At 31.0% G+C, this 12,817-nt stretch overlaps 1 protein-coding gene across 3 annotated transcripts; it reads right to left on the bottom strand.

Moving 5' to 3' along the window:
• Positions 1 to 2,358: 2,358 nt before the first annotated feature.
• Positions 2,359 to 4,084, bottom strand: LOC137826989 (transcription factor bHLH93-like). 3 transcript variants are annotated; one of them, XM_068633159.1, is made up of 4 exons: positions 3,459 to 4,084; positions 3,168 to 3,326; positions 2,803 to 2,970; positions 2,359 to 2,643 (listed from the first exon to the last, which is right to left on the bottom strand). In XM_068633159.1, the coding sequence occupies exons 1-4, from the start codon at positions 4,023 to 4,025 to the stop codon at positions 2,566 to 2,568; spliced, it is 972 nt and encodes a 323-aa protein (XP_068489260.1). In that variant the 5' UTR covers positions 4,026 to 4,084; the 3' UTR covers positions 2,359 to 2,565. The 3 variants fall into 3 exon arrangements, with proteins under 3 accessions (XP_068489260.1, XP_068489261.1, XP_068489262.1); XM_068633160.1 differs by having other exon boundaries at positions 2,359 to 2,640; XM_068633161.1 differs by having other exon boundaries at positions 3,186 to 3,326.
• Positions 4,085 to 12,817: the final 8,733 nt, after the last annotated feature.

The raw sequence follows: 12,817 nt of genomic DNA, 5'->3' as shown, positions 1-12,817 counted from the left end.
GTTTTTGTCACGTCGCTGGCCAGTTTTTAGCTATATGTGTGTTGTAAGGTTTTGCGTTGGACTGTGGCTGGTCTGAAAGGTGCTGGTCTGTGCCTATCTTGATGCAGGTCCCTCCACGTAACAACATGTTGAGAAGCTATGAAGTCTAGTAGGTTCCCATTTGGTTTGCGTGGAAGTTATGGTGCACTTGTGTTTCACTCTGAAGAATGGATGCCCCAAATTTTTTGTCAAGCTTAACAGACTTTGTCTGCATAACTCTGTCATGATGGGTTTGGGAGGAGAGTTGGCAGATTCTGATTGTCTTGTATTATGTTGATTCCTGCTTCTTATTGGGGTTGTAGTCACGACACAGTAGGAGGTGTTAGGTTTCTTGTATAGTTTTTGTGCTTTGCAAGTGAGTGGGGTCTATGTTTACATTTGGTAACTCAAATGTAGCAGTAGTTATGTGAGTGTTCCATACAGGTTTTGGGGTGAAAAACTGGAAGGGCCGAGCTTCAACACATCTGGCCTATGTTGCCTGGAAAACCCACTTTATCCTTTCATGTTTTGTATGTTGTTTTTAATCTAGTTCTTTTGTGTAAGGGTTGGGACACCCTTAAATGTCCCTTTTAAATTTAATTAATTCATTACCGATAAAAAAAAACAATAAAAATATAAGTGTTTATTACAACTTTTTTTTCCTGTAATATATATATATATATATATATATATATATATATACTAATAATATTTTCCTTTGATAAGTGAAAATATATATTAATAATAATAACATATTTTACTTTTAATGAAATATACAATATTAATAAGATTTAATTAAATTTAAAATTCCTGATAAATTTAAATATTTTAAATTAAATCTTTATTAAAAATATTGTTTCATTGAATATTCAACTTTATTTATTTTTTAATTGAATTTTATCATTTAATTTTATTATTATTGGGTAACGTGTATCACTTTACAACGTCATCCTCTGCATACCTACACATTGAAAAAAGTATAATTTAATTAACTTTTAAATCTTAAACAATTTAAATACTTTTAATTAAGTTCTTATTAAATATTCAAATTTATATTTTTTAATTATATCTCTACCGAATGACACTATCATCTGATTTTACAGTCTCAGGTAAAATATTTTCATTTTAAACAATAAAAAAATGGATTTTCAAATTTTTTTATTATCCTAGATATTAAATTAAAAAATATATAAATTTTAGACACTTTTTAACAAGAATTTAACTGAAAATAATGAAATTTATTATAAATTTAAAATTTAATTAATTTTTGTTTTTACTTTTTTATGTGTAGTCACATAATCAATAATAATATAAAGGAATATCCCTGATTGATGTTAGAATGAAAGTTTTCAGTAGAGATTTAATTGAAAATATCCTAATTTATCATAAAAAATTAAAACTTAATTAAGTCTATTAATAATAAATATATTTTTTAATTTTTAATATCTGTATAAAATAATAAGAAGGCTTTGTACGAAGAAAATAATTATCAAAAAAATGAGTTCTCTTTATTGGAGCAAGCACATAAGAAACAAAGGTCATGCAACACTGATTTTAAAATTAAAATAAAAAAGTTACACATTCAAGGATTTGTGATATTTTGCCGTTTTAACTGAACTGATTTTATCCCTTCAAATTAATAATCGTTATATAAGTTATCTCTCTCTCTCCCTCGCACTCTATCTCTCTCTCTATATATATATATTTAATATTAAAATATTTTACATAACCATTTAATTAAAATTCATCTTACATCAATGAATTTTTTTAATAATAAAAGTAAAGCAAATATTTATAAGAAAAATATACAAACAATACATGTAAATTAAATTCAGTAATAAATAAAAAAGTGTGTTTAACAATTTAAAGCCTCTGTAACTGTAACTCGGTAATTATCATTTTCATATTCTTTATTTCTAGGAAATGACATTAAACATTAAAATGTCACACCATCTATAGGAATAGGAAAATGTCTGTATTTTTTTATGCTAAATATGTCTGTCCTCTCTATACATAAAGTTTTACTATTTTGTTACAATTAAATTATTATTATTTATTTATTTTTAATTTTTTTATCGGCAGAAAGCTGGAACTTTACTCTCTTAATTAATGTTGCAGTTGCACTTTGGCTTGATCCTCCATTCCAATAACCTAATTTCATTATATCTTAACTAGATAATTATACATTGACTATTAAGATAAACTAATCTTAATTTACCATTCTTTAAAATTTATGGTTAATTTTAGCTTCTCTACACTTTGATCTCTCTAACTTTCTGTCTGATTTTATACCACAATTGAGTGTTGTTTTTGTTAAGAATGTTAGAGAACAAACAAACCAATCACCATGATTAATAGGCATCTCCATTAATATGAACATGTTAACATGTTCCTGTTGAAGAAATAAATTATTGTGATACATAAGAAAAAAGAAATCCAGCAAGCTTGGCTTCTAAATCAATGGATCATTATCAGAAACTCAAAAACTCTTCATACATAGCGAAAGTGCACTTGCTGTGGTTTTCTGCAGATCTCTAGCTTCTATTCTCACAAGCATCTTCCTCCATATCCTGCACTTCTAAATAGTGCTTGTTTTATATCTTCAGAACTAAGAATTGTCTTCTGCTGCAATTCATATTGAATAACAAATAGAGAAACAAAAGGATTACTCAACAAAAAAGACCATATATATAAACACAAAATCTATATATACAAGCAAGGATTTTTAGACAGTGCCAAAACCATGGTGTTTATATCTATTCATTTTAACCTTATCTAATGTACCTCTGAACAAGAAGCTTGCACTGTGAAATCATTGAAACAGCTAATAACGCATTGCTGGATCTCGAGACCTAATGTTTCCAATGTGTTTACTGTAGACACCAACAAGCCTGGCTTCCCTGCACAGCAGATCTCCACCCTTGTATTGCCATTTCTCCTCTCCACATCAAACTGCACCAAATCACAATTGAGATCCTTCAATAATGATGATCTATTTCACTTTAAAACAATCTTGGTAGGTTAGTTCTGTGATATGATCAAATTAATGAATATAAGTAGTAGGTAATTTTTACTGCCCTAAACTAGTTTGTAAAGTTATAAGTTAGGCTGAGAACAAATTTTGAAAACCCCAAGAAGAACACATATACCTTGGGAGAATTTCTTACTAAGAGTTCGTTTGGCTTTGAATCCTTGAAAATGGTAGCCGTGTTGGAATCCACTTCTATTTCTTGCTTCAAATTGTTAATCTTTTCCAAGAGCTCTTTCATGTAATCGATAGTGTCTCCAAGTATAGATGTTCTGTCCATCTGTGAGAAGCATTTTCAACAAGCAAAATCAGCACTTATGCTGCATATATGACACACAACAAAGTAGTTCTATATGTAGCTTTACATTTTAGTACTATTTTGTAATGAAAATGAGTCATTCTCACTTCATACCTTACTTATCTTTGGGACAATTGATCTTAGCATGGAGAGCCTGTCGTTTAATCTCTTCCTTCTTCTCCTCTCTGCCATTAGGTTCTTGGAAGGCTGCCCCTGAAGCTTCTTTGCTCTATTATTCTTTCTTTCCACACATGGATCTGTGTTGAAAACAGGCCTTTCAGGGGAATGGCTTGGCTCCATTTTGCATGTGGCTTGAAGGTCCAAACAATGAAGCTCTTCCCCAAGCAAACCCGGATCTTCTTCTTCCATCATGGACAGTGGATAATCTTCATGAGCCACAAATGGAGGGGTGTTATAAGATGAATCTACAATTTGGGGTGCAGAGAATTCATCAAGCAAAGAACTATAGATTTCATTGAAGGTGTAGTCGAAATTGTAACTCTGAGGAACTTGTTGGAAACAGAAAGAATTTGAAGGAAAAGATTGATAGTTTTGATCAAAACAATCAAAACTCCAGGCATTAGAGAAAGGCTGGTTTTCTTGTGAACGTGGATTGGTATCCCATGGTTCTCTTCTTAGAGCAGTAGATTCCTCCAAGAAATCATGATCATAAAGTTCCATCTCTCTCTCCTCTCTCTCTACTGTTGTTATGGCTAATTGTTTTGGAAATACTGCCTTGAGACAATAGAGTACTAAGTTGAAGAATATTTATAAGAGCACAATGAAAGGTTTTGCAAGTTGCTTATCATATGCATTATAATGTATATTATATGATATATTCATTTGCACCTATACCCTAAGACCCAAATGGAATCTACTTTTCACATTACATCTCTCTATGGCTCTTCCCCCTCAAATAGAGGGGGGGCATTCTTGTATTTTTGACCAAAATTTGTACAACCAAATTATACATTTAATAGGAATTTGTTGGAAAGTTTGACCCTCAGATCTGTCTGAAACCAAAAGGAATGGTAGTTAACATCACAAACCCTATCAGGTCCTTTGCATGTTAAAACTTCAACAAAAAAAAACAAACCCTCCATCTCTCTCTATTTTCCACCACCTTGAAGAAGATTTCAGAGATGGGTCCTACCCCCCAAATGCTTCCAAATTTTGGCTTAGCTCAGAATTCAAATTGGTGGGTGATCTTTTTTTGTTCTCTTCTGCTCTACTTTCCTATCCAGTGTGCATACTTAATAATAGTTAATGCAAATTGTCCACACTACTAAAATAAAGAATCACACACTATATATCTATCTAACTTTCGTTTTCCATTACAAAGGGGTGAAGTATAGGCATATAGAACCTTCATTCTCATCCCCACCTGGAAATTGTACACATTTCTGCATCTCTATGACAGTATACACTTATGTAGACGTATATACAATAATAGAAGTTTGAATGCAACCACGTACTATTTTTTAAACAAATCTCTTTGGCTTTTGTATTTGTCTTTTAACTACTTCACGAATATGCAAATATCATAAGCAATTTTTTGCTTACCCTTTTTGATTTATCCTGTCTTCTACTCACTACTGACTTGTTCCCTATATGGAAATTGTTTGTATCTAGGGACTCCCTATCAGTCTTTCTTACAATTTTGGCTCTATTGCATGATCTTGATAGCATAATTATAGTTTTCATGAAGTTCATTATTGTTGTTATTGTCGCTATTGTAATACTAACTTCAAGTATATGCATGTACGCATTTATAACGCATATGGTCCACAAACTTGTTCTACTAATAGCTTCTATGTTAGTAACCTATCACCCTAACCATTAATCTTCCGCAACACATGGTCACATGATTCCCAACTTATTGCAACGTAGATTATGTGTTTCTGTCATACAAGAAAGGGTTCTTGTGAATAGGAATCGTTTGTGGTAACACTTGTTAGCACGTTATTATGCAGTAGGAACTCAATTTTCTTAAACTTATAAAAGTTGAAATTTGTCCACCAAATTTATTTATTTTATAAATGGTTCATTAATTCTGAGTAGTAAGGTTCAATCCCAATGAGTGTATTGAAAAGAAAAAAAAAACTTATGAATATGCCAGTAAAGTAATTGATCACTTTAAAAAAATTCACTTTAAGTGTGAAGAATCTAAGAACATGCTAGTCTACAAAAAATAAATAAAGACATTTCTTAATTAGTAGAATTTAGTTATACGGCGGTATGGTAGCCTTAGCTCAAATAGACACCTCAATCAAAATAGAACACAGGTGCACCTATTTAAAACGTACAAACTTCTATCCTTTTAAAAAAGTAAAACTGTCTACAAATTGCTTCAGCTGAAACAATTTGGTTCTGCATAAATCATATTGTGAAGTTGATTGTAACTTCAGTTTAAATCTTTTGGTTGTATTAGGTTAGAAGTAATTTTCTTTTTCAATTCATATTCTCTGCATGTTGCTTATTTCATCCTATGATTGAATGAGCCGATAGAATGTAAATAATATATAAGAGATGATGCTTGTAAGTGGATATTTTTGGTGCAGTTTTTTTTCATATTTACCAAAATGGGCAAAAACAGAAAAAATTACAAAATAATTCTTGGTCAAAATTGTCAATGGTGTAGGCAACATCAATTTAATTTATTAATCTCTCGCTTGGTAGTTTTTAATTAAAGTTTTAAACTAGATTGACAATTTCAGTTTAAATAAAATTGGACATTGGATTGACAATTTCTCTCAATTAAAGTTGTCAATTCGATTGACAAGTTCAGTTGATTTTTTTTTAAATAATTAATATTTTTTTAAAATTAAAACATTTATATAATAATAGTTTTTAAATTAAAACTAAAAAAAATTAAAACTAATTTTTTTTTCACAATAAACAAAGTTACCCAAAATTAAGTTGGATTAAAAATAGGTTGTGTAATAAATGTAAAATATTTAGTACTTTTTAAATAATGTTAAAATTAAAAATACTTTTGTTGTTTTTAAAAAATTGAAATTATGTTGGGAATCTCGTTCCTTGCCGATTTCCGTTTTGGTTAAGGCAACTTTTGAAAAAACAAAAACATGATTTGTTGAGCCAGCCTTCAAAATAGACACCATGTTACGTGTAAGTCATTATTATCCAGAAGATATCACACCCTTATTTAGAAAAAATCAACAAGATTCGACTATGTGTTTTGTGGAAAGGTTTAATGTAGAAAATTCTGAATTTGATGTCCAAGAATTAACCACCCCCAACATGGTCGACGACCTCAATCATATACAGTTAGATTAAATGATTGGTGATGTGATTGTGACCACTTCCAAGCTCTTTGACTTTCCTATCGTCACATTATTGTCGTTTGTTCCTTTTGTCATTTACAAATGACGACATTCATTGATCCGATTTACAACCTCCACACGATTAGAAAGGCATATCAAGTTGAATTTCATCCCGTTCAAAACAAGGATTATTGGTCTACTTATACTAGGCCAAATTTCAAACCTGACCTCCACATGCGACATAAAAACTTGGGACGACCAATTACAACTAGTTTGTACAATGAAATGGATCAACCAATTCAAAACAAGCCAAAAAAATGTTCTTATTGTCGCAATGAAGGTCATAACAGAGAAAATTGCCCATTTAGACACTAGAATCATCCTTTATAATGTTGTTCTCATCAAATATTTAATATCATCTTCTTTTAATGACTTTTATTCAATATTTTCATTTATTTTTTAATACATTTATTTTACATAAATACATGTATATTATTACTTTTTACATATTATATAATTTATACTTTCATATATTATATAATCTAAAAATTTATACATATCACATTTTTATAAGTATATTTTTAACTTTAACAATATTTAAAAAATAGTAAATATTTTTAATTTATCACACAACTCATTTTTAACCCAATTTATTTAAAATTATTATAAAAAAAGTATTTTTAATTCTTCAACTTTATATATCAGTTTCTTAAATAAAACAAAATTAAATTTTAATATTATAATTACAATAAAAATGTTAACTATATATTTTTATTTTCAAAAATATTAATTGTCATTTCTTTTGAAAAAAAAAAATCAACTGAACTTGCCAACCGAATTGGCAACTTTAATTGAGAGAAATTGTCAATCTCATGTCCAATTTTATTTAAACTGAAGTTGTCAATCCAATTAGAAACTTTAATTAAAAAAAAAATTAGGTTGATTAATAAATTTAATTGATGTTGACTACAACATTGACAACTTTGACCAAAAATTACCCATTCTTGTAATTTTTTCTGCCTTTTCCCATTTAGGTAAATATGAAAAAAAAGTGCACCATTTTGGTGAAATATCCCCTTGTAAGTACTAAATTCATACATTTCTAGGGTGGGTACTATGTATATCTTTTCTATTGATCATGAGTCTGGATTTTGCTGGTGGACAACTTTTCTCAAGCTTAAGAGAGGATAATTTTTTTTAACGGTAAAAAAATAATAAATGAGAGTATTTAAGATATATTTACAATCCTATTAAAACAAACTACCTCAGGTAGTCAATCATCATGTTTCAATAGCAAAAAACATCCCACATAAACCTATAAAGAACCTAATAAAACTAAGAAGGAATCTTTACTCAACTTTAGAAGGCTTTACAAAAAACATAAAGTGAACAAAAAACAACCAGTTGGGCAGAGAAAAGAAATTATATATCATAATAGTATTATTGCAGCAAACTGTATTTGAACTTTTGATATTGGTTGAGTTTTCCACCCTTCCATTCATAGCACTATAGATATATTCTTGCTTTGACAGTATAGGGAATATTTGACCCGTCCCACATTTTGCCTGTCCCGCATAAGAGTTGGTTCGTGGCCAGCTCGTATAAAAAATATTTTTTAAAAAATTAATAAAAAATATTTTTTAAAATAGAAATTTTGAATAAATTTAATTTTTTTTTTATTTAGATACATTAGGTGAATGGTTTCACAATATTATTCTCATGACACATGCGTAATAAGATGTGAGTAAAATTTCCAAAATGTGAAATATGAGGCTGCATAAAGAAAATATTGGGGTGCAAATAGAAATTTCTAAATTTTTCAGTCATGTGGGCTAGCACACCCCACCTCGCACTTGTCCCGTGCGGGGCTGCGGGTTATGCAAGGTGAGCCTAAGCGGGCCAGCAAGTTGGAATAAGCAGTTCGCCCCGTGTTTTTCTCAATCGGTCGCGAACCGGTCCACACAGCCTAACCCACTTTGTCATCTCTATTATTGCATTAGAATATAACCAAACTGCATTTTGCATAAGAGTCCATAATGCATTTTCCAAGATAGGATAATCTTACCTTATTCATAAACTTTAGTTTAGTAGGTTAAGTAATTTTGTTTTCTTTTGTCAAAGGTTGGTCGGGCCATGCAAATATTCAAGGACAAAATGCATTCTTTTTTTTTACTTTCTAGTATAAATTATGAGGTTTATGAGATGATAAATTAAGAGGTTTATGAGATGAGGACTATAGGTACCTGGTACATCTTATACACATGCCCACAACTTAATATCTTGAGTGCTTTATGCATTAAGTCGAATGGGTTTTGAAAATACTTAATTTTGGTGAGAACATGTCACTACAACAATACACTAAACTAGAGACCAAAAGAGAGTGACGACAAAACAACAAATATTTTTAGATTTGGTTAACACGGTTCTAACTAGACACTACAATAATCATAAAGTTCAAAGTCGACCATGAAAACTCTACACAAACATAAATAGAACAAAAAACGTGTATGTGGGTTAAACTAACGGAACATGTAAAGAGGACAAGCTAGGGCCAGGTCGACGCTAGCTTTAAGGTAGGAGAATCTAGGACTTAGCCAACACAACATGTGAAGAGAACTAGAGGATGTAACATGTGAAGAGGACAAACTAGGGCCTAGTGGACGCAAAATGTGAAGAGGACAAACTACGGCCTAGCGGAGCAAAATGTGAAGAGGACAAACTAGGGCCTAACGGACGCAAAATGTGAAGAGGACTAGCTAGGACCCATCAGACGCAACATGTGAAGAGGATAGGCTAAGGTCAGGCTAACGCTAGCTTTAAGGTAGGAGAAGTTAGGGTATGGCCGACACTTAAAATTTGTTCTTTTACAAGGGCTAAACTAAGGCTAGGTCGTAGCATGGAGGTAGGTGGAAGCTATGGCTTAGCCCTTGCTAGTTAAGTGACATAGTGCCACCTGCACCATTTTCTCCACTCCACCTATTTCACTTTACCATTTGTTGTGTTTGAAATCCGAAATCACTAGCCCTCACTTTACCTACCTCTCATTTTCGCTCAAATATAGTCTTCGACTTCTTCATTTGTGGTTGGTTCGTGACTCAAATTTGCCTCTATTGCTCTTGGTGCATCTTGTATCTTCCATTTCTTGGTGGTTGGATTTTTTCTTTCTATCATTCGTTGGTTGTTCCTCATTTTTTGCTTCTTGAAGTGGTAAAGGAGAGTTTAAAAGACTTAGCTCCTTTTTTTGGTTTTTGGTGGAATCCAATCTTTCAGGGTGAGGTAGTGAGGAGGTTGTTGGTTAGTTCGTTTTTGTTTTCATTTTAGTTCTGTTTGTTGGTTTTTATTTTTGATTTGTTTTCTCTAAGTTATTGTTGCGTTTAAGTTAGTTGTTGTTGATTGTTGAGTTTGTATTTCATTTTTATGGTTATCTAATTTTGGATTGATAATTGACTTGATATGAGGATTTGTGGAGTTGGAAACTAGTTTATAATTGACTTGATAACTAACTAGATAACCGATGCTAGGGTAGAACATGTGAACCTAAGTCAGGGCTTATCAAGGACCTAGTCCACCCCAGACTTTTTCATTTTGTTTTCTCTTATGTTGCTTCTTGGTTGTGTTTAAGTTAGTTGTTGATTGTTGAGTTCGTGTTGCATTTTGATGGTTATCTAATTTTGGATTGATAATTGACTAGATATGAGAATTTGTGGAGTTGGAAACTAGTTTCTAATTGACTTGATAACTAACTAGATACCCGACACTAGGGTAGAACATGTGAACCTAAGTCAGAACTCAACAAGGACCTAGCCCACTATAGACTTTTTCATTTTATTGTGTAGTGTCAGCTACACCCTACTTAATTACAAGGAAAACACGTACTACATTTAACGGGCTTGACCCTCATTATTAGCTTCCATTTAGCGAGGGCTCAACTCACTCTATTGGCGAGGGCCTAGCCTACGCTAATAAGCTTTCAATTAGCGAGGGTTCAGCCCACACTATTATCGGTTGTCTTAGTTCGGCCTGAGCCCACTCTATTAGTCACACGTCGACGTAACAAAAAATTAGTTTCCAAGTTTGGAGCATCCATTTTAAAACCCACACAAAACTGACGCAAAGATATAACTAGAATCAGATTTTTGCCTTTGAGATCGTCAGTGACCCACTCTACATATGTTTTTTCTTGTAATGTGTTGAGGAAGCAAACTAATGTGACAATTCACTTAATGCATTAAATGATTCTGATAAAAATATTTAGTGTTTATTTGGATTTAAGTTAGAAAATAAAATTGAGTTGAACTTAACTTTTTGAACAAATAAACTCATTGTTAAGTTAACTAGAGTTTTGGGTAAATTTTATTTTTAACTAGATCAAGAAGAAAATTGTCAAGCATAATGTGAATGAGAAAATCTATCATTTAAGTGATCAATTGGAAATTTGAGCCATCAAATAGTCGTGTAGGCAATAATGTTCTTTAGTAGAATTAAATGTGAGCAATTGAATCTTCCTCAAGTGGTTCCCATTCACTTTAGCAACATATGTACTTGGTTTTATTTTTTAGTAGCAAAACAAAATTTGTAACAAGAGCACTTGGAATGTTTCAACATATATGGTAATCATAACATAATTTGATATACATGTGAGCTAAGACAATTTTTCCTTTTATCTTAAAAATTTATTACTAAATACACACAAAATATTTCTATCACAATTTAATTTAATTGAAACATCCAATTCATTCAAGAAAAGAAATGCAACATTTTATATAATATCTACTTATCATTTTCACACAAATACAACATCAATAGGTTACAAATAATCACTCGTATATATTCATGTAATGAACATAATTACAATATATCAAATTAAACTTTCTTATCAAACATAGGTGATTCAATATCCTTTTTTATTTAAAAAAACCATACATAGTAAAACACAATTAATTTCACGTCAGCTCATCTATCTAACTTAGGTTGCAATTCATCTCAACTAGAAATTATGAATTTAGTCAACTTTATATTTTAAGGTTTAGGGTTTGAATTTTTTTTAAAAGTCTTAACTTATTTGAATAATTTCTTATTTAAAAACCAAGATCAATCTTCCCTCATTAAATTTTACATGTACCCAAGCAACATAATTAAAGATCTCAAATTTAAGGAAAAAAAGAAAAAATTCAATATGATTGAAATATTGATCAATAACTTTAATATATTTTTGTAAACCTCCAAGACTAAAAATTTGAATACAGAAAAATATAAGTATTTGACTCATAAACTTATATAAAAATCAAAGAGAAATGATTTTAGAGATACAACTTTTAGATAAATGAAGAATTGATCTTTTATTAGCAATAAAATGGAATAAATGGGAGTATTGGGAATACTCCAACCCGTATACAAAAACAGCCTCTAACAAAATATAGAGGTAAAATTATCACCAAAACACATATTTTGACATTAGCCATTAGCCAACCAAGAAATACTACCCACAAAAAATTAACACGAAATTACATTCATCCATGAAACTTTTAGTTTAGTTTATATATGTTTACATTATGCTCAAAGTATCTCTTTAAATGTTAAAAATTGGTCTGCCAATCACCCCTGCAGACTTGTAGAAATTTCCATCCAACAATTTGAGAACCCGAATATAATGTAATCCCGCATGCCTCTGCGGCTACACCCTTGTACAGTTTCTCAAATCCACGGATTATGCATATATTATAAGCATTCAGATATAAGGGAAAAAAACAAACAAGCAAAATGTATCTAACAATAGAGAGTTCAATGAAGCGATTTTAGGCAAGCAATCAAATTAATGCACCAATGAGAGTAGGAAAAAAATTGTATTAAGGAATTTATAGTTTACCCATGCCCAAGCCTTAATTTGTGCCACTCTGAAAATTTCTACTGGATCTACCATTGCATCATTGAATATCACTCTATTTCTATGATTCCAAATTTCCCATATGACATCAATCCACATATATCTCCATATATTATTATCTATGTTATTTATACCCATAATATCTATTTGAGCAAAGTGTTGCTCAGCCCTATCACAATGTACAAATAACCTTCAAGCCCATGAATCAATCATATACCACACCTTGGATGCCACTTTACAGTTAAAAAAGAGATGACTTACACACTCCTATTCAAGACCACACATTACACACTCCTGAATTGATC

This window comes from Phaseolus vulgaris, chromosome 8 (genome assembly GCF_000499845.2).
Source record: "Phaseolus vulgaris cultivar G19833 chromosome 8, P. vulgaris v2.0, whole genome shotgun sequence".
NCBI lineage: Eukaryota > Viridiplantae > Streptophyta > Magnoliopsida > Fabales > Fabaceae > Phaseolus > Phaseolus vulgaris.
Note: the sequence above shows the minus strand (reverse complement) of the source record. Positions and strands in the feature narration are given on the sequence as shown.

Bases quoted from the DNA above. Each gene is read 5' to 3' on its own strand.
- LOC137826989 (XM_068633159.1), bottom strand. From the start codon at position 4,025: ATGGAACTTTATGATCATGATTTCTTGGAGGAATCTACTGCTCTAAGA. The intron at 3,327-3,458 runs GTATGAAGTGAG...TGCTTCTCACAG, and splicing joins TTGTCCCAAAGATAAGTAAG to ATGGACAGAACATCTATACT. The intron at 2,971-3,167 runs GTATATGTGTTC...GATTTGGTGCAG, and splicing joins TAGTAAGAAATTCTCCCAAG to TTTGATGTGGAGAGGAGAAA.